Source organism: Bombyx mori, chromosome 5 (assembly GCF_030269925.1).
Source record: "Bombyx mori chromosome 5, ASM3026992v2".
NCBI classification, from domain to species: domain Eukaryota; kingdom Metazoa; phylum Arthropoda; class Insecta; order Lepidoptera; family Bombycidae; genus Bombyx; species Bombyx mori.
The window spans coordinates 4861315-4882537 of NC_085111.1; the positions used below are offsets into that span (position 1 = coordinate 4861315).

General features: G+C 38.5%; 2 protein-coding genes across 3 annotated transcripts; one reads left to right on the forward strand and one right to left on the reverse strand.

The window, feature by feature from the left end:
* Positions 1–506: 506 nt before the first annotated feature.
* LOC101740026 (nucleoporin Nup188) lies at positions 507–13870 on the reverse strand. The gene is made up of 16 exons (XM_004932390.5): positions 13691–13870; positions 13411–13624; positions 12701–13305; positions 12462–12582; positions 11411–11524; positions 10479–10778; positions 8911–9416; positions 8494–8674; positions 7595–7859; positions 6790–7082; positions 6043–6342; positions 4316–5725; positions 3848–3966; positions 3299–3515; positions 1716–1925; positions 507–1147 (listed from the first exon to the last, which is right to left on the reverse strand). Exons 1-16 carry the CDS (start codon positions 13708–13710, stop codon positions 548–550), a joined length of 5475 nt encoding a protein of 1824 aa, XP_004932447.2. The 5' UTR covers positions 13711–13870; the 3' UTR covers positions 507–547.
* Positions 13871–13874: 4 nt separating this feature from the next.
* Positions 13875–19385, forward strand: adk2 (adenylate kinase 2). 2 transcript variants are annotated; one of them, XM_012695599.4, is made up of 4 exons: positions 13875–14293; positions 14456–14593; positions 14805–15041; positions 18848–19385. In XM_012695599.4, the coding sequence occupies exons 2-4, from the start codon at positions 14492–14494 to the stop codon at positions 19235–19237; spliced, it is 729 nt and encodes a 242-aa protein (XP_012551053.1). In that variant the 5' UTR covers positions 13875–14293; positions 14456–14491; the 3' UTR covers positions 19238–19385.
* Positions 19386–21223: the final 1838 nt, after the last annotated feature.

Sequence of the window (21223 nt, forward strand, 5' to 3'; positions counted from 1 at the left end):
ACCGTGACACAAAATTAACAGAATGAAGGTGCCCACTAAATCGCTCATTACAATATGACCGACGTAACTTGGCGAGTCTGAATATAGCCGCAGGTGAACTTTCCGAACCGTACCTACCGAGAATTACCGAATTACGATGTCAAGAAAAGGGATGTCCAATATGCGTGCTATCCAATATGGATGTTGTTTAATCGATTTTTATTCAAATTGATTAAAATTTAACTAAAAAAAATAAAATAAAAATAAAGTATAACTTCTTACGCGCGTACATAAATAAGTACACGCACCCTTTTTTTATTACACAATGTTCTTCGTGAAAATTTAAGAACTTTTATATTCAAATCAGTCCGGTTATTGTGTAATTGTATTATTTTAGTATTCTTTAAATTGATATCTTAGTTTTTACTTCTGTGAACCGACTTAAAAAATGAAACGAACCACATTAAAATATACCTGTTACGATTTAATTTTTTACACACCATCTTTTATAAAATAAAACAGCCAAAGAAAAGCAATTTGATTTAATGCAAGTTGATTCGAAGTTAAATCACAATTCTGTTTGACAAATGTAAAGAAACACAACAGACATGAAATGAAAATAATCTTCTTCATTGTTAATTTGTACATCAGTGAGATTAGAATATACTGGTTCTATTTCTTGGAGAGAGCTGTCTAAGCTTTCATCGCTGTCCCTGGTAGTTTCCGCCCAAGAAACCCGTTTCGAGCTTCTGGATGTTTCTTTCTTTTTATCGGACGCGGGCGTCGAATGTGAGACGGGCGACGGCGGTCCTTTTGTGGGTGTTTGTGCACATTTTTCTAAGTAATGTTTACGTAAAATGTATTCGCGCATAGAATCGTGTGATGCTCGTTTCGGTGGCGGGGGCGGAGGCAACGAGCGCTGGTCTTCATCGTCGGCGGCGGAGTTAACCTCTTTCCTGGCTTCTTCGATCCTTTTGACTTCCTCTTCGTCTGAAGGGAGCGGCCAAGCTCCAAGCTTGTTGCGCACGAGGTGCGGGCGCGCATGGGCCGCGCACAATATTCTCTTGCGGACGAAATCATGAAACTGAGCTAGTTCAGAGCAGAGCTCCCGGCGGACGAGTTGCTTGTGACGAGCGGGGACGTTCGGATCGCGCACTGCAAGTAGCGCCTGTCGAGGAAAAAGTAATTTAAATCTTAATATATTATATATTGTAGGATAGGTCGGACTTAAGAACGCGATTATTGTTATGATGACATACTTTAAAGTAGTGGTGGGCAAACATTTTTAATGGCGGGCCACAAAGTTTAAGAAATTCTAGAGGGCCAGAATTATAGAAAAAATGCAATTTTTATTAAAGTTTTTAATAAAACAAAGTACCTTTTACTTTTACGCCTTGTTAGACGTGTGAGACGTGAAGCGTGTGATAGATAGGTGAAAAAATGGTTTTTTTCCAATAAATAAACTAATACCTGTGACAGACTGCCGAGATAATTATAATGATGGCAAGTTAATTATGAGATAATGAAAGCTCAAAACACCCCTGACGAATTGGAGCTTTCATTAAAAGTTCGAAGATTTTTAATTATAAACGTCAGATTAAATTTTACGCGCCAAAATGCTGACTAGAATATTTAGGATGGTGGGACTCTCGGCGGGCCGAATTTGTTTAACTGGAAAAAGTAGCCAGAAGTTTTTGGGTATCTCTACTCTAGGATTGTGGATATATATGGGGTACCTGTTCTGCGAGCAGCGTAGTGGTGGCTTCGAGCGCGCCGCCGACCAGCCTCTCGTCCAGGCCGGGCAGCGCGCTGGCGGCGGAGGACACGCTGGTGAGGGACTCGCTGCGGTTGAGCCGCTTGGACTCCGCGGGGCTGCTGCACGAGCACACGCGCCGCCGCCCGCCGCGCGGGGACCGCGACCCGCTGCTCTCCTCCGCGTGGTACGCCTGGGAACAACATTCACCATAACTATTGGAGCTAAATTTTTTCCCCTACCTAAGCTGATAGCCTTGAGAGGCTATATCAGTGTAACCTTAACTAGTAGGTGAGCTCACGGGGCTCAAACCTGACGACGTTGCTCACACGAACCCTAGCAAGAGCCGTGCTTCGCAGAATCTACCACCGGATCGGAAACGCGACCCACTGAGAAGATCCGGCGAGAAACTCAGTGGGCTGTGTCTGAGGGTTAATTTACTCGTCGAGCCCTTCGTCGCAAGCGACGGGTTCGACGAGAACGATGACCGGAGCATTGATCATATGGTGGTATGAAGCCGTCGTGGCCTAAAGGATTAAGACGTCCGGTGCATTTGTATCTAACGATGTATCGGTGTTCGAATCCCGCAGGCGGGTACCAATTTTTCTAATGAAATACGTACTCAACAAATGTTCACGATTGACTTCTACGGTGAAGGAATAACATCGTGTAATAAAAATCAAACCCGCAAAATTATAATTTGCGTAATTGTGAGTCCGCGTGTGTAGGTACCACCGCCCTGCCTATTTCTGCTGTGAAGCAGTAATGCGTTTCGGTTTGAATGATGGGGCAGCCGTTGTAACTATACTTGAGACCTTAAAACTTATACCCACACATCTAACCAATAAAAATAAAAAATCCAATCTAATATGATTAGGTCAATAATGAACTATAGATGATATTCCAAGAAAACTTTTAATAAAAATATCCTATTATATACTATTATTGATCGAAGCAAACATCGGTAGGACAGGCACTCGATGAATTTTTTTTTTCGTACGTTTACTTTTTTTTATTGCCCTTGTAGGCAGACGAGCATACGGCCCACCTAATGGTGAGTGGTTACCGTCGCCCATGGACTTCAGCAATGCCAGGGGCAGAGCCAAGCCGCTGCCTACTGGAGCCAATCATGCATTCCGATTTGAAAGGTGGGACAGTCGTTATTTTTACAATTGAGACCTCGAGCTCTTGTCTCAAGGTGGATGGCCGCATTCAGATGTTGTCATCCTTGGACTCCGGTTACCACTTAACGCCAGAGCCATGAGCTCTTGCACCAAGCTGCAAAATAAATAAAAAGTCATTTTGTCTTATGGTTGGATTAATTACAATTCTAATAGTGTAAATCAGATGGTGTGTAGAGTACACAGTCTCTTATTGGAGAGGCGTAGTCACACGGTCTTCACTATTGCAGTTTGTGTATGGATTTAGCAAATTAATTTTATTTACTGCTTATGTTAAATAGTATGTCCTAGTCACTGTCATTTGAATCAGATGACAAATAAAACGAAAGCAATCTTGTACATACATCCAGAAAAAAAAAACAAATAAAATATGAGAACAACTTACATGATTCAATGATCTCGTCAACAAGCAGATGGCGGATACTAATGTACCGAAAGTTAGTTGAGGGAATGGTTCATACGACAGCTTGGGCGCTCCGAAATGTAGTTCGACTAATGGCTGCCATCTCTCCAAGTCTAGTCCGGGGTCAGCGAGTAGTGACAGCAGATTGGGACTGAACGATAGCAAGCACAGTGTAGACATGTGGAGAACTTCTAAGGTCCTGAAAGAAAAGCTTTTTTGTTGTCGTTGTAGGCAGACGACCTTATGGCCCATTTGTAAAAAGTTGTAACTTAGTCCGTTCTCTGCGAGGGACCCGTTTTTCATGGCACCCCAACTGCAAGGATTTTCCTTGCAAATGTTCCGAGGGCATTGGGATTCTTCGGGTTGGTACTTAAAAAAAAACTCGATGCATCTGTTGATCAGTTCGTAAATGGCTTTTGTGAAATTTTTGTCTTACCATTGACGTGATCAATTTTGTACTTGAATTTTAAATTTAATTTTTCGGTTTCGTTTAAAATATTTTAAATAACATAAATGTTTATAATTTTTTACCTTGGCAATAAGGACGGCGTCGGCGGAGTGTCGTCGCTCGGAGGCTGCGCGGCGTCGGAGGTACGTCGCGATCGGATCATGTAGATCACGCATTGGTACAGGCACGCGCTTATACTTCTCTGTTCAAAATAAATATATATTTATGTAATGAAGATATTCTTTATGCACATTAACGTAGTATATGCATTTCACTTGACAAAAAAATATTGGGTCGGATTAAATTTTTTACAAAAATAACCTTTGTTCAACTAGAACATTTACGTTAATCAATTCCTGAAAAATGGATTGAAAGGTATATATGGAAGTGTTTTTTTATGTTCATTGGTCTTTCTTCCATGTCGAAACGAAGCGACGGACTGACATGTTTTTTTTTTAATTATGTGAGGAAACTGACTCCGGCAACCTTTTCATTGATCGTGAAGCCACGAATAACAACTAGTAATTTATAATCTTATCAATAATACTCACCATAATACCAAAAAGCGAATGCATGTTCTGTAAGCGCCATCTAGATTCGTATTTCACTAATTGAACTATAAGATTCAAAGCGGACGCGCATACATTTAACGAATCGATGCTGACGACCTGTCGTGGCAGGTTTATGGCCTCTATCAAATGTTCCAAGTGGACCCCGACAAATGTGATCGCGTCACTCGCAAAGAACTGACCGTGTTTCATGACCATCATGGATATAAAGTCTAAGCTGTACGAGTACACTTTCCACCACTCCTCGGGCTTCCAAGTTACGCCGTCGAATTTTGGCGGCAACAGTTGCATCCATAAAAACTGGTCGATATCGCTCAGCAAGAGCTCCTTAGAGAAAGGTCCCCGGGAGTACACAGTTAGGCACCGTAACGCCGCCAGGGACGTCTGGTAATGGCGACGGCTCTGTAAACACATCTGCAAACAGCACAGGAGCTTGTTTATGAATCGACTCGACTGGAACCACTGCGATAGTCCCGAGAACATGTCGTCGTACAACTCCAGACACTGTTCCAACATCGCCAATGATAGAACGACCGGCGATACGTCCTCGTACGTCGAGGGCTCGGTGGTCTTCGTGTCCGATTTAGGAAGATCCTTGAAATCGTCAAACAATTTCTCCAACTCAACGCTATTTAAATTGGTCACGGATCTAATAATGCTTTGCGCGGTGGCACTGTTAGCCTTTATTTCATAATCGAGACCGCTGATCGCGACTGTGCAGATGGAGAGGATGGCTTTTTTGGCCCTCGGGTGGAGGCATTCGTATATAATCGCAGTGTTGGTTAATAAACGATCGATTTGTTTGGCACTGGCTTTTCTGTTTTCAAAGCAATCGTGGCTCCAATTGGCCAACATTATGACGTACAGTTCGGCCAACATAACGACCAGTCTTCCGTCTTTCAGATCTTCGAGTTCGTTCAACAAGGCGGTCATGCAGGGGGTGACCATTTTCGCTTTGTGCGCTATATTCAAACTTATCGGTAAGGTTTTGCAAAAGATCGTGGTGAAATCTTTCCAAGAGGTTAACAATCCAAGCCAGACCGGCACTTTATCGACGGGCTCATTTTCGCTTCTACCTTTAAACGCAAATATATGGTTGATCCATTTGTCCAAATGGGTTTTGTTGGTATCAAACAATTGCTCGAGCATCAGTTTCAAAGCGTTTTCTATTTTCCCCCGAGAGACGAATAGTTCTATGCCGATAACGTTGAATATTTGCGAATAAGTTCTCAAGCCGGGCTGTATCTCACTGAAGAGTGGACTGGTCATGTAATCCCAAAATGTTGCGGTTTCGCGTAATTTTTTCACAAGAATCTGCATATTGTTCTTCCATAGAGCATGGAACAGACCCATTATGCACCCTAAGAGCGGACTTTGAAGTTGTTTCGCATCCTGAAATAATAATTACACAATTATGAATCAATCTGTAAGTAGGTACTTCTGTTTGTTTGCTGCTCTGATAAATGACTTCCAACGATGACTTATAACCTTTTACAGACTGTTAGCGTGGTATGGACATGTGACGCGTAAGAGTGGTAGTGCCAGGTAGAGAGGGAAGAGGTCGACCGAAAAAGACATGGATGGAGTGTGTGAATGACGATATGAAAGAGAGGAGTGTGTGTTGACTTGACGGCTGATAGAAGAGACTGGAATTTCGCTGTACCAACCCCACCTAGTGGGATAAGGTGGAGACAAAGAAGATGACTTACAGCCTTCACAGTTCCCAAGTACTCCGCCATATAACCGAGGATGCTTTCGTAGTTGTACAGGTTTTCCTCCTTATCTTTATCGGTTTCCTTGAGTTTTTTATCGTCATTCGTTTTTTCGTAGTTCATCATGAAGAACGCTTCAGTGAGGCCGGGCTGCGTGCCCACGCACGTGGCCACGAACTCTAGTATGGCCACTTTTAGTTCTGTCGTTTCGTACTCGTCGCGAAGTCGATCGAGGAACAACACCCGCACTTGGTACGCGGTCATGTCCAACGACGCGAACAAGGACATCTGGAAACTCTGTGTAAAAAAAAAATCATCAATTTAATTTTTTTTTTTTTTGTTAAATGGATGGACGAGCTCACAGCGCACCTGGTGTTAAGTGGTTATATTCCTTCTATTATAAAATAATATTGATGTCATAAGATAATGATAAAACCTATTGAGCCCCAAACCACTCGTAGCTTCAATTTGAATACTTATATGTTGAGAATCGAACCGGGAACCCGTGATTTAGTTTACTAACCAAATTATCAAATAATAATAACAAGAGTGTGGCAAAACTTTACAGTTTACAAATAAACTATAATATTAAATTATTATTATTTTTTCATTGTATCTAAGCCCTCGCTGCTTAATCAGTATCCTAGTTCGACCTTCGAGTTTTGAGCATGTATGTGTATGTCCTTTTTATCAAAATGAAACTTCACTTTTGCTTGGATTTTAAATAAATATAATAATACTCACATCGGCAAACATCTTCAAGAGCCTACAGCACAACACGGCCAAGCTTTTGTTGAACACGTGATTGATATAACTTGTCACTTTGGGTACAACTTTCAATGAATCCTTCTGCTTATTCTGAGTGAATATGAGATGTTCCAACGGCGTCATCTCGTTGGATCCCGTGACGAGACTCTTGAGACGCAAAGCGAACATGAGCACCGCCACGCACCTCTGTATTATCGATATAAACTGTGAACCCGTACCGGATGACCAGTTCGTTTCATTTTGTATCATGTTCTCTAAATGTTCATTTCCTTAAAAATTAAAATAAAACATATATTTTTATATTTTGTTCTCTACATATAGTAACAAAATAAATGAAAATAATTAAAATTTCAATTTATTCCGATCCGGTGGTAGATACTGCCCTGCTCTTGCAAAGGCTAGTGTTAGCAAGCCCTCTCAGGTTGTGCCCATGAGCTCAACTACCTGTCTGCGGTCCCGTGGAATATCCTTTACACCCTTACAGGGTACCAGTGAATGGATAGGAAAAAACACGTCATCTCGGATCCTCCCGATCCACTAAGGGTGCTTTTAGGTACCCCAAGCACTGGTCATAGTTTTCGTCGAATCCGTCGCTTGCGACTACGGGCTCGGCGAGTAAATTAGCCTACAGACACATTCCACTGAGTTTCTCGTCGGATCTTCTCAGTGGGTCGCGTTTCCGATCTGATGGTAGATTCTGCGAAGCACGGCCCTTGCTAACGCTGGAATGGTCTCTCTAGACCATCAGCTTAGGTAAAAAAAAGGAGAAAAAAAAACTCACCCAGTGAAATAATCTTGAGCAGCACCAAAGCGTTTTCAGTGTGCAGTAAACTATATACACAGGTCCGTTTCAACAGCGCGGTGCTGCCATCTGTTTTCTGGTCTTGCAACACTAAGGTCAGGAAGCGCATACAGCGCTGCAACATGGCGCGCCGGTCCTGTATGTTCGTGTAGCGCCAGCCGTATGCGTTCGGCAACACTTCGCGCAGGAGCAGGATCAATCCGGGCAGAATTATTTCTTTGGTAACACGTTCTTCGGTTGATGCCTGTTATTGTTTTGAAATAGTTACCGTTATAAGCTCCGTCCCAAATTAATTAAAGACCTATAGTGTATGACAAAATTGTTTAACACGTTGACTGCCGTGTAGGTCACCGGTGCTCTACGCGGCGCACTGAAGTAATTCTCTTCTCTACTCTTCTTCTTATCTTCTTACTGAGGCGCCGGAATATCTAGTAGACTCTCTGGGAGAGACGAATCCGAACGATCCTGAGAATGAATCTATTTCTAAGCAACTTAAAAGACTGGTTTAGTTTTTACCATACCATACCATATTAACCAACAAAAGAAGGCAAAGTTAGGCAGTCCGGGCGTTTTAGTAACAGAAATCGACATAATTACTTCAATGCGCCGCGTAGGGCACCGGTGACCTACACGGCAGTCAAAGAGTTAAAGGCTTTGTGTTTTATTTTAGATTTATAGAACAGAAATTGCAGGTTAGATCGACCCCTTTCGATTTAGGTGAAATTTATTTAGGAGTCTTCTTTGATGCTATGACAAAATTTTGACTAAAGGAAAATATTTATTATCTAGATAAACCAAGGTTAATAGTTTCTGTGATATTACTAAAAAGACCTTAAAACTTTTACTACTACGAATACGAATCACAATTTTCTCAGTACCTCATGAAAGGTGCAAAGCATATCAATATACGCAGATAGGAACTTGTATGTTCCTGTAGGTTGTTCTAGTGCAACTAAATAGGATCCAACGGTAGCTGAATCAAACGATTCGCCATTGGCATACTCTATATGCGTCAATTTCTGATTCATGATGCGTGGTAACAGACCTGCGTTTATCAATCTGAAAAATATATTTATTGCAATTTTTTTTTTTGTTAACAATAAAATTTAACACTTCTTAGATTTTCGTATTAGTAAATAAACAATATCTTATTATATTAAGATAAGAGATAATAAGCTTACATTGAGAGAAGTCTAAAAAATTTGTTATTTAAAAAAAGTTTTTATTTAAAATAAAGTGTTTGTGTCAAATTAAGTTTCCCTTAAAAATGATTGAAAAAAATGTAAATTACACACCTCAAATGAATTTCTTTCGGGAAAACTGGCACCAACGCAGAACATACTTCAAGGCATTCCACCAAAAGCAGCAGAGGCGGAGAATCAGCCCTCATAAACCTTACTAGTATATCGAAAACTCCTTCACATGATTCTACCAACGCCTTTGGGATCTCTTTCTCCTCAACCAGCGACTTGAGTACACCCTTTAATACTCTCGCACCTTCAAAAACTCTCTGCAATATCGCATTGACGTTGTACTGATGATGTTTTCTGTCTAAAGCTTTTTCTATATCGCTGTTGAACACCGTCCAATAAGAGTAAGGTGTTCTGAAGTGGATCATGGTGCCTTCCTTTCTTTCCATGATTGTGGCTTTGGAGCCAGTTTCAATGCGATAAGACGGATCTCCCAGAGGGTAGTACTCTCTGCCGACTATGGCGTCATCGTATTGTATAGATACCAGTGGTACTGCGTTTGGATTGTATATTTCCGTGTATACAGGTAAATTTTTCAATTCAGATATTAGCTGTAATCATTTAAAATTGTATATTAGTTGCTGGTGAAAACCAAACGAGTCCTACTGTGTCTATCGCTAGTTATTTGAAATATATCAGTTCCTTAACTTGGGCGCCACCTATTGTATATTGATCGTACTATAATATTCACTATGTGCTATTCTGATGTGTAAAGCTATGTTTCATCAAATTCTGTCCAATAATTTTTGAGTGGAAGAGTAACAATTCTCACAAAATATCATGCTTAATATTAGTAGCATAATACACTATCCCATCTATATCAATATTTGTATGCTTTTTTGTTTTGTGTTGCTAATACACAGGCATCTTCTTTATCCAATTCAGTACAAATGTTACTTGATGGTAAGTTTGTGGCATAGCACTATTAATAATATGCTATAAGTAAATAAATAACTTTAATAATTCGGGACATATTACATACGATCCTATGACTCCAAAGCTGAACGAGATTTTTTAGCAAAGTGGTATCCCCCCTAAAACATTGACTGCAGCAACTTTCCATGTTTGTTTATCTACATAATTTTGTGCAACAGATCCAGAAACCGTTTGTGAAAACAGTATGGACATTCGTTGTAAAATGACATAGCAATTAATATTTACAAGCTCTCAGACTTTAAGGCAAAGCTTTTGATTACTCAAAATTAAATAGCGGATGTAATGTTCCATTATGTGCATCCTTTTATCAATATTTCGGAACTACCTTTATCACTAGCTAAATTCCCAATTTAAATATTATTAAATGCTTTATGAAAATACATTTTTATCAAAAACAATCATGCATAAACATATACTACTCTATAAATAAACTACAATAGTTAAGAGTGAAGTGCAGCAGAATAACTATAGTTTAAAAAATGCATATTTGTTCAAAATAATTGCCTGTTATAAGTTACACACGAAAATGGTAATCTTTTACAATAATACATTATGTATCATTTATATCTGAGCAAGAGGATTTCGTCTTGATCGCTTGATTCAACTTTTTTTTTTTTTTTTTAGTTAAGAATGCTATTAGCAATTTAAATCAAAAAATATTACTTAAAATTACTTACATTTCTGACGCTGTTCTTACCAGCTTGAACTAAGCCAGCAGCTAAATTTGAGAGAGGACTAAAATGATGAGGGAAATATTCTAGTGCAGTATTCCATAATGACACTACACCAAAGTCTTTGTCTCTCTGATGAAGTTTCCAGAATTGACAAGCTATTTCTGGTGACTGAAGCAGGTCTGAACACAGCTGTATAATGCCAGTTTGATTGCTGAGGCTTCCGTCTCCATCAAACTTGTCACAAAGCTCGTTGAGGATATTAAACATTCTTTGTTTAGCTATTTGTGAGCACTTTGATTGATCCTGCAAGGTTGATTACATTTAATGTATGTAATCTCTCGCTATAGTGTAATGTTCATAAATTATGGTCCTAAATCAGGAGTTCCCAAACTTATTATGTCTACTGTCCGTTTTGAGAATAAATTATTTTTTGGCGGCCCCATTTTTTCACCTACTTAAAAACCACCATAGCGAGAGCACAGTTGGTGTCTAAGAGTCGTCCTAGATGAAATTACCTCAAACCTCTACACAACGCCCCCCTTTTTTTTGGGTCTCTTACCCTTTAGGCCTGCAGCGCCCATAAGGGAGCGTTATCGCCTACTTTGGGAAAGGCTGTCCTAAATGAATGATCATGATAGATAGACAGACATGCAGATAGATAGACAGACGATGTATATGAAAATACAAATTTTCAGTTATAAATCAAGTCAGGATTTTAGGACTTTCCTTTATATACCTATATTTTGTCTTGTTTGTTAAGGGTAACATTTACCAAACCAAAATGAGTAAGCAGTTCAAATAAAACGTTGAAAGGTTCCTTCATTTATCTTAATCTTATGTTAGATAATAATTTATATTGAAAATTCAGAATAGATATGAAATAACACAAAATATTTTTAAAGGTTACGGTAATGAATGTGTGAATGAATACTTACTGAGAATACAGGACTGTTCAGCATCTGTTGAAGAAACTCAAACACTTTCATCTTCATTGCAGTACTGCCAAAATGTTGATATTGGCTTTCAAATAATTTTACATGTTGATCACTCTGTAACAATAACACAATGTTCAACAAAAAAATTTATGAGCCTTACTGAGTAGTGTAAATATACTTTTTGGTATAGATTACAGGGCTATTTTCTACAAATCAATGTCGTTGACTTGCTATATATTTAGTAAGTATTTCATATTATTATGTAACGAATGTCAAGAGAACTCTACAAGATAGTAAAAGTTCTGCACTACATAAATCCTTTAAAAAAGATTTGTCATTTGTTCTGCCCAGCTGTGACATAAAAAATAAAAAAAATAAAATTCATTTAATTCAGACCCTCTTAAGTCCATATTATTATGTTGTAAGTAGAATAATACTTAGAACTATGTTAGTAAAATTAAAATTAAAATTAAAATTAGCAATTAAAACATTTAAACATTTAATTCACAAATCTGCGCTGCTTTGAGGCTCCTGGTATATGGGTACGTATATGAACCCAGTGTCTCAAAACAGCACATTCGGGTTTATTACCTATAAATATATATATATTTTTATGTAATAATATATATATATATTATTACATAAAAATCAGATATTGGTTGTTTTTCTTTCAACAATATTATTCTTAAGCAACGTTGATTATAAACCTTCTGGTTTTTTTTCCTACCTATGCTGATAGCCTTGAGAGTTTATTTCAGCTTACCCTAGCGTGTGTAGGTGAGCTCACGGGGCTCAAACCGGTTGCTAACACTGACCCTAGCAAGAGCAGTGCTTCGCAGAATCTACCACCGGATCGGAAACGCAACCCACTGAGAAGATCCGGCGAGAAACTCAGTGGGCTGTGTCTGTGGGTTAATTCGCTCGTCGAGCCCTTCGTCGCAAGCGACGGTTTCGACGAGGACGATGACCGGTGCTTGTAGTGCCTAAAAGCACCTAAACCTTCAAGTAAGCTTTGCATGATGAATACCTTAATTAAAAAACTGATAATTACCTGCAACGTTACCAGCATCCACGTCAAAAGCATGGCACTGTGTTCTGTACACATTTGAATTTTTGTCAATTCAGTTTCTACAACTTCTTTAGTATTTTCTATCCATGTTGATAAATTATCACTGAAATGTCACAGCCAAGCCAAAGTAAATTACAACACCAATATGTTATATATAGTGCCAAAAATAAATTGAATAAAACAATGAAAAATAAATTACAATGTTTACACCAAATTCTTACATTTTCAAATGATCAATAATGATCATAAACAGGCAAACTTCCATGTACATAATACAGAGGCATTGCTCTCTGTGTCTTTCTCCCAGGAACTCACTGAACCCATAATTCTTCCCAAAACTGTGTTTTATGAACAAATTAAACAATTTTTTGAATTCTTCAGCTTGAAATGTGTTCTTTTCCGCAATTATTAAGAGTATTTGAAGTATTGCTAATTGTTCTCTCAAATTACTCTCTAACCAAGTGTGTCGCACAGAATCATTAGAAAAATCACTCAATATTTTTCTAGATGGTGGAGCAGCACTTAAGACCTTTTCAAATTGAGATATGAGTGAGGTTTTAATGTTTTGTATGCCAATATCTTCAATAATCTTGGTGAATTCCTTTTGATATTTATATTGAGCATCATCTTTAAGCTGAATGATGTACTGAAGCAATTTGAGTAGAAAGAGTCGCTCAGAATAATAGAAGCTCCATACTTTGGGAGACAAATATGTAGGTCGGGTGTCAACAAATGCAACATTCTTTAATGCACTCTCAGGTGTACCATACGATATATCACACAAATAGTTTTTTAATATTTCCCATAATTGAAAACAGTCGACATCCTGCAAGAAAATTCATAGTATTATTAACTGAAAACTACAGGAATTACACACAACAAAATTCCCAAATATTTTATTAAACGTAATATATTTGAAATATCAGCTCACAATATAATTTTGAAGTGTCTGCACTATAGTGAGCAGCTTTGTTTGATCCGGATACTGTGACTGAAGTTTGGTAAAGTCCTCAGGCTTGTTTTGTTTGTAACTAGCCAATCCAATTTTAAGTCCATCTCTTACTTCTTTTGTATCAAAAATTTTGGTCAATTCTTCTGTAGTCAGACTCTCCGAAGTTGTCCAGCGCCATAGCCTCTTCCAATAACTGAAATTTGTAGTTAAATACAGAAATGCTTAAACTAAATACTTAAAATTAACGAACGAAACTTACTTTACACTACTCGTTGTCATACTTAACTTGATTGCAGTACAGAACTAGTACGACCAGCCGGTTTGACATATATTAGGTACAGAATAAAATTTTAAAAGTGGAAATTATAGAAAACAGTTTCGTATAAATATTTACCGCCTCTTCATTTTCAGGTTATGCGAGGCTATGATGCTAATGTCAAGTGCAACTATTGTTGTCAAAGTATATATTTTTTATCGATTTCAGAGGCAAAGAGTACATAAGTCATTCATATTTTTAAAACAATTGAGCTTCGTCTGTTAAACAAAGAATTAAATCAATTTGATTAACATAAAAATAAAAAATACAAACAATTTATTATTGATTAAAATTTTAATAACTAAATTCATAAAAAAAATAACTTCTCCGCTACTTCAAAAAGTCCTTTGGAGCCTCCTCACAAAATTCACCAATGCTTTAATTACAGTTTTATTTAAATTCGAGATGAGTTCTAACCTCATTCTAAGTGTTTTTATTTTTATTTAATCCACTTGTTTTGAATTAAATATGTATGGCTTTGACCTTTTCTCACCTTATAATTTTTTCGTTATGGACTTTGTTTCCCTTTGCCTGTCGGCTATTTCGGTGAGTGGAATTAAATTCATTTAAAAAGTTTTGATAATTTTTTAAGATATCATGTAAATTGCAATTGAACTTTTGATTACTATATCACGTGCTAATTTACGCATATCTAAACGTAGTTACAACACCTCTGCAATTCTAACTTTGACAGATTTGTCTGTACAGGGCTCTAATTAATTGAAGGCTTAAGAATTTGATGATATGGCACCGGCCGCTGCAGCCACGAAACTAAAACCTGATGAGGATCCTTTAGGAATAAGGGCCGTGCTACTTGGCCCTCCTGGATCCGGTAAGGGGACTCAGGTATGTGGTTTAATTGAACTTTGGCCTTCTTTATCTCATATTATAACTAATAGTGAATATTTGATTATTACTTAAGTATCATTGAGGCTAATAATTATAAATACTTAATTAATGATTAGTATTTAATAATTAGAAATATAAATTAGAAATTCAATAATGAAGCCAGTTATTCAATTTTTGAAATACATGAGAACTTGTTTATTATCATTAGGCTCCTCGTCTGAAAGAAAAGTATTGTGTTTGTCACCTATCCACTGGTGACATGCTGCGTGCTGAAGTCTCATCGGGATCAGACCTGGGACGACGCCTTAAGAAGGTCATGGATGAGGGCAAACTTGTTTCCGATGAAATGGTGGTTGATATGATTGACAAGAACTTGGATCAACCTGAGTGCAAGAATGGTTTCTTACTTGATGGATTCCCTAGAACTGTACCCCAGGCTGAGAAGGTATGTGTTTAAAGTCGGGTATACTTTTCTTCACTTTCTAGAAAAATCAAGGCAATAAGTGGATATAACAAAAGAACTTGTTAGTTTGATGGCTAGTAGATAGTATAAAAATGCAATTTGAGGCAGATTAAAAGCCAATGTAAAAAAGCCTAGCACAGGATTTGTGTGCTTTTTTAATAGCTTTTAATAATTTTTTTGTGTGTATGATGATTTTAATCCATTCCAAAATATTTCAAAACATTTTATATATATTTTACATCAATATATTCAATTTTCATAACAAATTGAACATATTGAAATTCAGTAAACATATTAAGGACTATATTTTCTACAATCAAACTTAATTGTTTTGAACTTCATTTAATTTCCAAATTATTGGTTAAAATATATAATAACCCTAATAACTTGCTTTGTAGAATAAACTGTCCACACTTAAAAATCAATTTTACCTTTTTAGTTTTATTTAACTAGGACAGTGGTCGGCAATCTGTATTATAGGTGCCGCATGTGGCATGGCTCTTGTGTTGAATCTTTAGTTCAGGCACAGAATATTACTTATTGTCTTGCCTTATAAGAGTACCAGTAAACAGTTTATCAAGGCTTTAAAAATATGTTAATAAATGGCTGAAGAAATTTCAATTGTGTTATCTATATTTGGCTTTTTGGTTGACGAGGTTGCCGACCAGTCGACCAGGAAGAAGTATTCATTGTTAGTGATTTTTAGTTTTTTAAATTACAGTTTTTAGTGTGTCATCATTTGGTCAGATGTCAGATTTTAACGATTTTATGTAAGATATTCTTGGGAAATGATTTCAGTGTTGGTTTTTGTTTACTTCCTTTTAAGGCGGTATTCTGGTTTAGAAGCCTAAATTTTAGACATTTTTAAAACTAAGATTTTTTCCTCTAAGCACCTGTCATTTTTGTGTATACTTGGCATTGGCAAAATCAATGCCAAAGGTGTTGCAGTCATTTAATAATTAAAAAAAACGAAGATAAAAAAAATGAAAAACTATTTTACCATAAATTCTCAATCAATAAAGATGTAGCTACCGCATAGACCATAGCTAAAAAAAATTAACCCCTTTTTTGAACCTCTCGAATTTTTTAAAAGGACTTAAAATTTAAATTTTTTAAAATCCAAGGCAAACGCGATAGGGAGATATAAAAAGAAGATTTCTACCAAATTTCAAAGGAATCGGTGGGATAGAAATTCAGATTTATGACAACCACTTCAAAAAAACTGGGATTCATGAAAAACTCGTTTTATGTTTGAGAAACAATTCCAGTAGAATAACTCGGTTAATAATATTTAATACTAACATTCGATTAATCTATGATCCTTGATTTATACATTGGGCCTTCTTCGACTTCATATGCAATTCTTCTTGCGAAGTTTCTTTTTGCTAACCGAGCTGTTCAACATCTGTTGAAGCAGCAGAAGTTCGCAGTTCAGAGCGATCAATTCGAACATCTTTACGGCTGACAGAAAATGTATGAGCTTCAGTACCAACGGTGATGCCCATAAGTTCCATAATTTTTTAAATCGATAAAAATAAACCTTTGTTAAAAGTGGCAACAGCTAAATAATTAACAATTTGAATTGTAAATGATACCTACACAATTTCAACACTATGACCTTCGAATTATACATTTCCAGGTATATATAATATGTATAAAGATATTTAAGAAATATAAAGGTGTTTATATAGATTAAATAAAGGTTTATGTCGAGTACAAAAGAATTCCTGGAAAGAAAGAGCTCACAAGTCGTCCTGCAACATCTGCCGTTTATTGTGTAATTCGATTCTCAAAACCATTCCCCACGCACTTGAAAAATCCTTATAGGTAAATATTCTTCAGGGTTCAAACTTTGAAAATATGAAAAAAAAAAAAAGATTTTTTCTCATTTCTAGACCAAAGTACTGCCTTAAATTATGCCTTATTGCTATTAGTTGGAATATATGCTTTGCGTAACTATGACCTTCTCAGCTACTACTACTTGCTATAGTGCATAGTATTCTGACGATATTTTTATACCGACTAACTAGACATATCAACATTTTCGGCCATCCACACAAGTCCTCCAGTAAGGCAGATTATGTTACGAAATCGTTTGCCTTACCACAATATCACTACATAGTATAAAATAAAGTCGCTTTCTCTGTCCCTATATCTGTCCTTATATATGCTTAAATCTTTAAAACTACGCAACGGCTTGTGATGCGGTTTTTAATAGATAGAGTGATTGAAGAGGAAGGTTTATATGTATAATAACATCCACTAAATAGTGGAGAAATCAATTATAAATTACAGTGTATTAATTAAGTGTTAACGAGTCTTCTTCGACTTCCATAATGAAAAAAAGTAACATTGCGTAATAAATCAAGCCTCCTTTCAAGCCTTTTTTTTTTTCTTCCGACTAAAACCTCCTGTCGCTCAACAACCAACGTCCAAACCTCACATGAGACAGAACTCATGAAAATGCAAAGGGGAGAAAGTGAAGTGCTTAGTGCGGAGCACATCTCTCCCATCACCCTCCCCCTCGGGACGCCGGACTGGCGGTCGTCGGCGCCACGACCACTAGCCCTCTCGGTCGGCAGGCTATCCGGAGCCCGCCTAGATGGCGCCGGTTAGAGTGAGCTATCCTACGGAATACCCCGCTGGGTCAGAACCAGCGTGGGTCGAGGATAGCCGGCCTTCCATCACCCGGATGCTCTTGCGTAAAACGCGTGCAGAGCAGCTTGCACGACGTCTTCTTAGGTTCCCCTCGCCGGTCCCCAGACCGACATATGAGGGGGACCCGAAACACTTAGAGGGCCAGGGCTTGGGCGAGATCCGCCTCCCTGGCCCCCGCTCGACGGCGGCGGGCTTGCGCGTCTCTAACGCGCCCCGCCGCCTCCTTCTGCGAGATGGTGCACTCGCAGAAGTCGAGCATCGCCTTCCACGACTCGTCGTCGCCGAGCATCGATGCCACAACACTCGGCAACGACAAGTCGTTTCCTATTTTTGCGACGAGGACACGGCGCCACCACTCCCATGCGGGGCAGGCGACGAGCGTATGCTCTGCCGTGTCCAAGTCGCAATCACAATGGTGGCACTCTGCCGTCGGCTCGGCTCTGATCCGGTGCAGGAACTCACCGAAGCAACCATGCCCAGTGAGAACCTGCGTGAGCCGGAAAGTGAGGCGTCCTCTGTCACGATTCACCCAATCCACAAGGACTGGGCGAATCGCCTCGACGGTCCTACGACCAGCCGAAGGATCGGCCAGCCGCCTGGACAGCCCTGACGGGTAGCCATAACCAATGCGTATTTTTTTGTCACCACGCTGTTAAACGTTGTAATTTGAAAGATGAGTTAACTGTTAAACATAATATTCTGATTTAGGTACACTGAATGCTTTAAGAACACTGGTGGTATTCACCATAGTATCATTTTGACATAGATAGACCAAACAGGCATTGAAATCATTCCCATTATACAATACCACTCTATTCTTCTTTAATTTGTTTTTATGACCAAAAGCAGTTTTTTACTGGTGGTAGGACCTCTTGTGAGTCTGCGCGGGTAGGTATCACCACCCTGCCTATTTCTGCCGTGAAGCGGTAATGCGTTTCGGTTTGAAGGGCGGGGCAGCCGTTGTAACTATACTGAGACCTTAGTACTGATATCTCAAGGTGGGTGGCGCATTTACGTCGTAGATGTCTGTGGCTCCAGTAACCACTTAACACCAGGTGGTCTGTGAGCTCGTCCACCCATGTAAGCAATAAAAAAAAAGATTTTCAACTGAATACATTTTAAAATTTCAGTTGGACGATCTATTGGCGAAGCGCAAGACTGCACTGGACGCCGTAATCGAGTTCGGAATCGAGGACAGTCTGCTCGTAAGGAGAATTACGGGCAGACTGATTCACCCACCTAGTGGTCGTAGCTATCACGAAGAGTTCCACCCGCCGAAGAAACCAATGACTGACGATGTCACCGGAGAAGCTTTGATAAAAAGGTCCGACGACAATGTCGAGGCTCTGAAGAAACGCTTAGCTACATATCATGCTCAAACGGTTCCTTTAGTAGACTATTACATGAGGAAAGGTCTACATTGGCGCGTCGATGCATCGAAAGCCGCTGACGACGTCTTCAACAAAATCGATAATATCTTTAAGAGTAGAATTTTCAGCAGAGCACGGTCTGCTTTGTAACACTACCAGTACTTAAACTAACGAAGTGTACAAATCTTATACAGTGTTTTTTTTTCGAACCGAACATTACTTATAAGCTACCTTTGTGAAAATATAGTTATCAATTTTATAGACTATTTTTCTTGAATACAACAGAATGAAATCGCAATGTTGTTTGGATTTATGCTCAATATTATTTTGATAACGATGGGTTATCGTAAGTGAATGTTTGTTTGTTATCGTAACGCGGTGCGGATTGCGTAACACTAGAACTAATGAGCCGTGGAGTTATGTAACCGATCAATCGGAACGACTAACGTTATCTTGAAATCCGTCGCATTCGAAGAACTTGAAGTTCGTCGTGGCCTAAAGGATAAGACGTTCGGTGCATTCTTATCTAGCGATGGAGCGGTGTTCGAATCTCGCAGGCATAGCGATGTTTTTCACATGAAATACGTACTCAACAAATGTTCACGATTGGCTTCCACGGTGAAGGAATTACATCGTGTAATAAAAATCAAACCAGCAAAATTATAATTTGCGTAATTACTGTTGGTAGGACTTCTTGTGAGTCCGCACGGGTAGGTACCATCGTCCTGCCTATTTCAAACGTGAAGCAGTAATACGTTTCGGGTTGGCAGCCGTTGTAATTATACTGAGATCTGAGAACTCATATCTCAAGGTGGATGGCGGCATCTACATCGTGGATGTTTATGGGCTTCGGTAACCACTTAACACCAGGTGGGCTGTGAGATCGTCCATCAACATAAGCAATAAAAAAACCTGGGTTGTAGCTAGTATATATTATATAGTACTCAATTCTTCAAAAAATCTATTATGCTTAACTACTGCTAGTATTCTCGAAAGGTTATACTTAAAGTAGCTTAACTGAACGTGAGGCAAGCGCAAGGGCCCTATCAAGAGCTGCACTTCGCAGAATCTACTACTGGATCGTAGTCGCGACCCACTGAGAAGATCCGGCGAGAAACTGAGCGGATTGTGTGCGGATTCTTCCAGTATATCGGAGCGCCAACTATACTAAGTTTCATGAAAATTGGATAAATGACTTATTTACTTATTTATTTTTTATTGCTCTTGAAGGCAGAGGAGTATACGGCCCATCTGATGGTGAGTGGTTACCGTCGCCCATGGACGTCAGCAGTGCCAGGGGCAGAGCAAAGCCGCTGCCTGCTAAATGCCTTAGGAATAGAAGCATTCTGCCAGCAGCTTAGCATACAAAGAAATATAAATTTTTAACACACACTTAATTGACCCTTACGAGTACAAAATCATAAAATGCTGACATGCGTTCGCATTATATTATTAAAGGAAGCAAGTATACGAAACTTTGTGCTTTTTTGTTTGAAAATAATGAGACCTCCATGATCGGAAAGAATCTCAAGAGAAAACTAATGATATTATTGACAATTCGATAATTGGAGCAACTAAAAAATTCGAAAAATCAATTAACAAACAACCTTTATTTCAGTTTTTTATTTATTTCCATTAACATGATTTTGTTTGCGATACATTTTGATAAGTAGTTTTATAAGCTCGAAGGAAGGCGGTTTACACATTCGTTAACTGTCATACGTTTAGGAATTTGTCAGATATACTTCGAGTACATGACGCTGCATTGTTGAACATTAGAAATATTGACCCAAGAGATTAAAATAAAAGTTCGGTATATTCTTATCGAGTCATGCGACTAGCAGTGACTCCAAGTCGGAACAAGAACCAATTTTGTGTGTTGTACGAACATTTGTTCAAGAATAAATTTTACGTAAATTGTGAGCCCACGGGTTGTTTTTTGCCACGTAACAGTCATGTATTCCGATTGGGTTGTTTGAGATAGCCAATTATCCAATGCAATGGGATCTTCGATTTTACATCAACAAAGTGTCTGTAGACATTCTATAGACTTCGGTATTTAAATTATCAGACGGTTCGTTACATCAACGCTGGTAAATATAAAATGTATAAACTACAACATCATAAAATCTTAGT

What these genes read in the sequence shown, in the direction of transcription:
- LOC101740026 (XM_004932390.5), bottom strand. Translation starts at nt 13,710, where the DNA reads ATGACAACGAGTAGTGTAAA. An exon ending in TGAACAGTCCTGTATTCTCA is followed by an intron (nt 10,779 to 11,410) that starts GTAAGTATTCAT and finishes TCAACCTTGCAG; the next exon opens with GATCAATCAAAGTGCTCACA. An exon ending in TGACGAGATCATTGAATCAT is followed by an intron (nt 1,926 to 3,298) that starts GTAAGTTGTTCT and finishes TGTTGTTCCCAG; the next exon opens with GCGTACCACGCGGAGGAGAG.
- adk2 (XM_012695599.4), top strand. Translation starts at nt 14,492, where the DNA reads ATGGCACCGGCCGCTGCAGCCACGAAACTAAAACCTGATGAGGATCCT. An exon ending in GATCCGGTAAGGGGACTCAG is followed by an intron (nt 14,594 to 14,804) that starts GTATGTGGTTTA and finishes TATTATCATTAG; the next exon opens with GCTCCTCGTCTGAAAGAAAA. An exon ending in CTGTACCCCAGGCTGAGAAG is followed by an intron (nt 15,042 to 18,847) that starts GTATGTGTTTAA and finishes TTAAAATTTCAG; the next exon opens with TTGGACGATCTATTGGCGAA.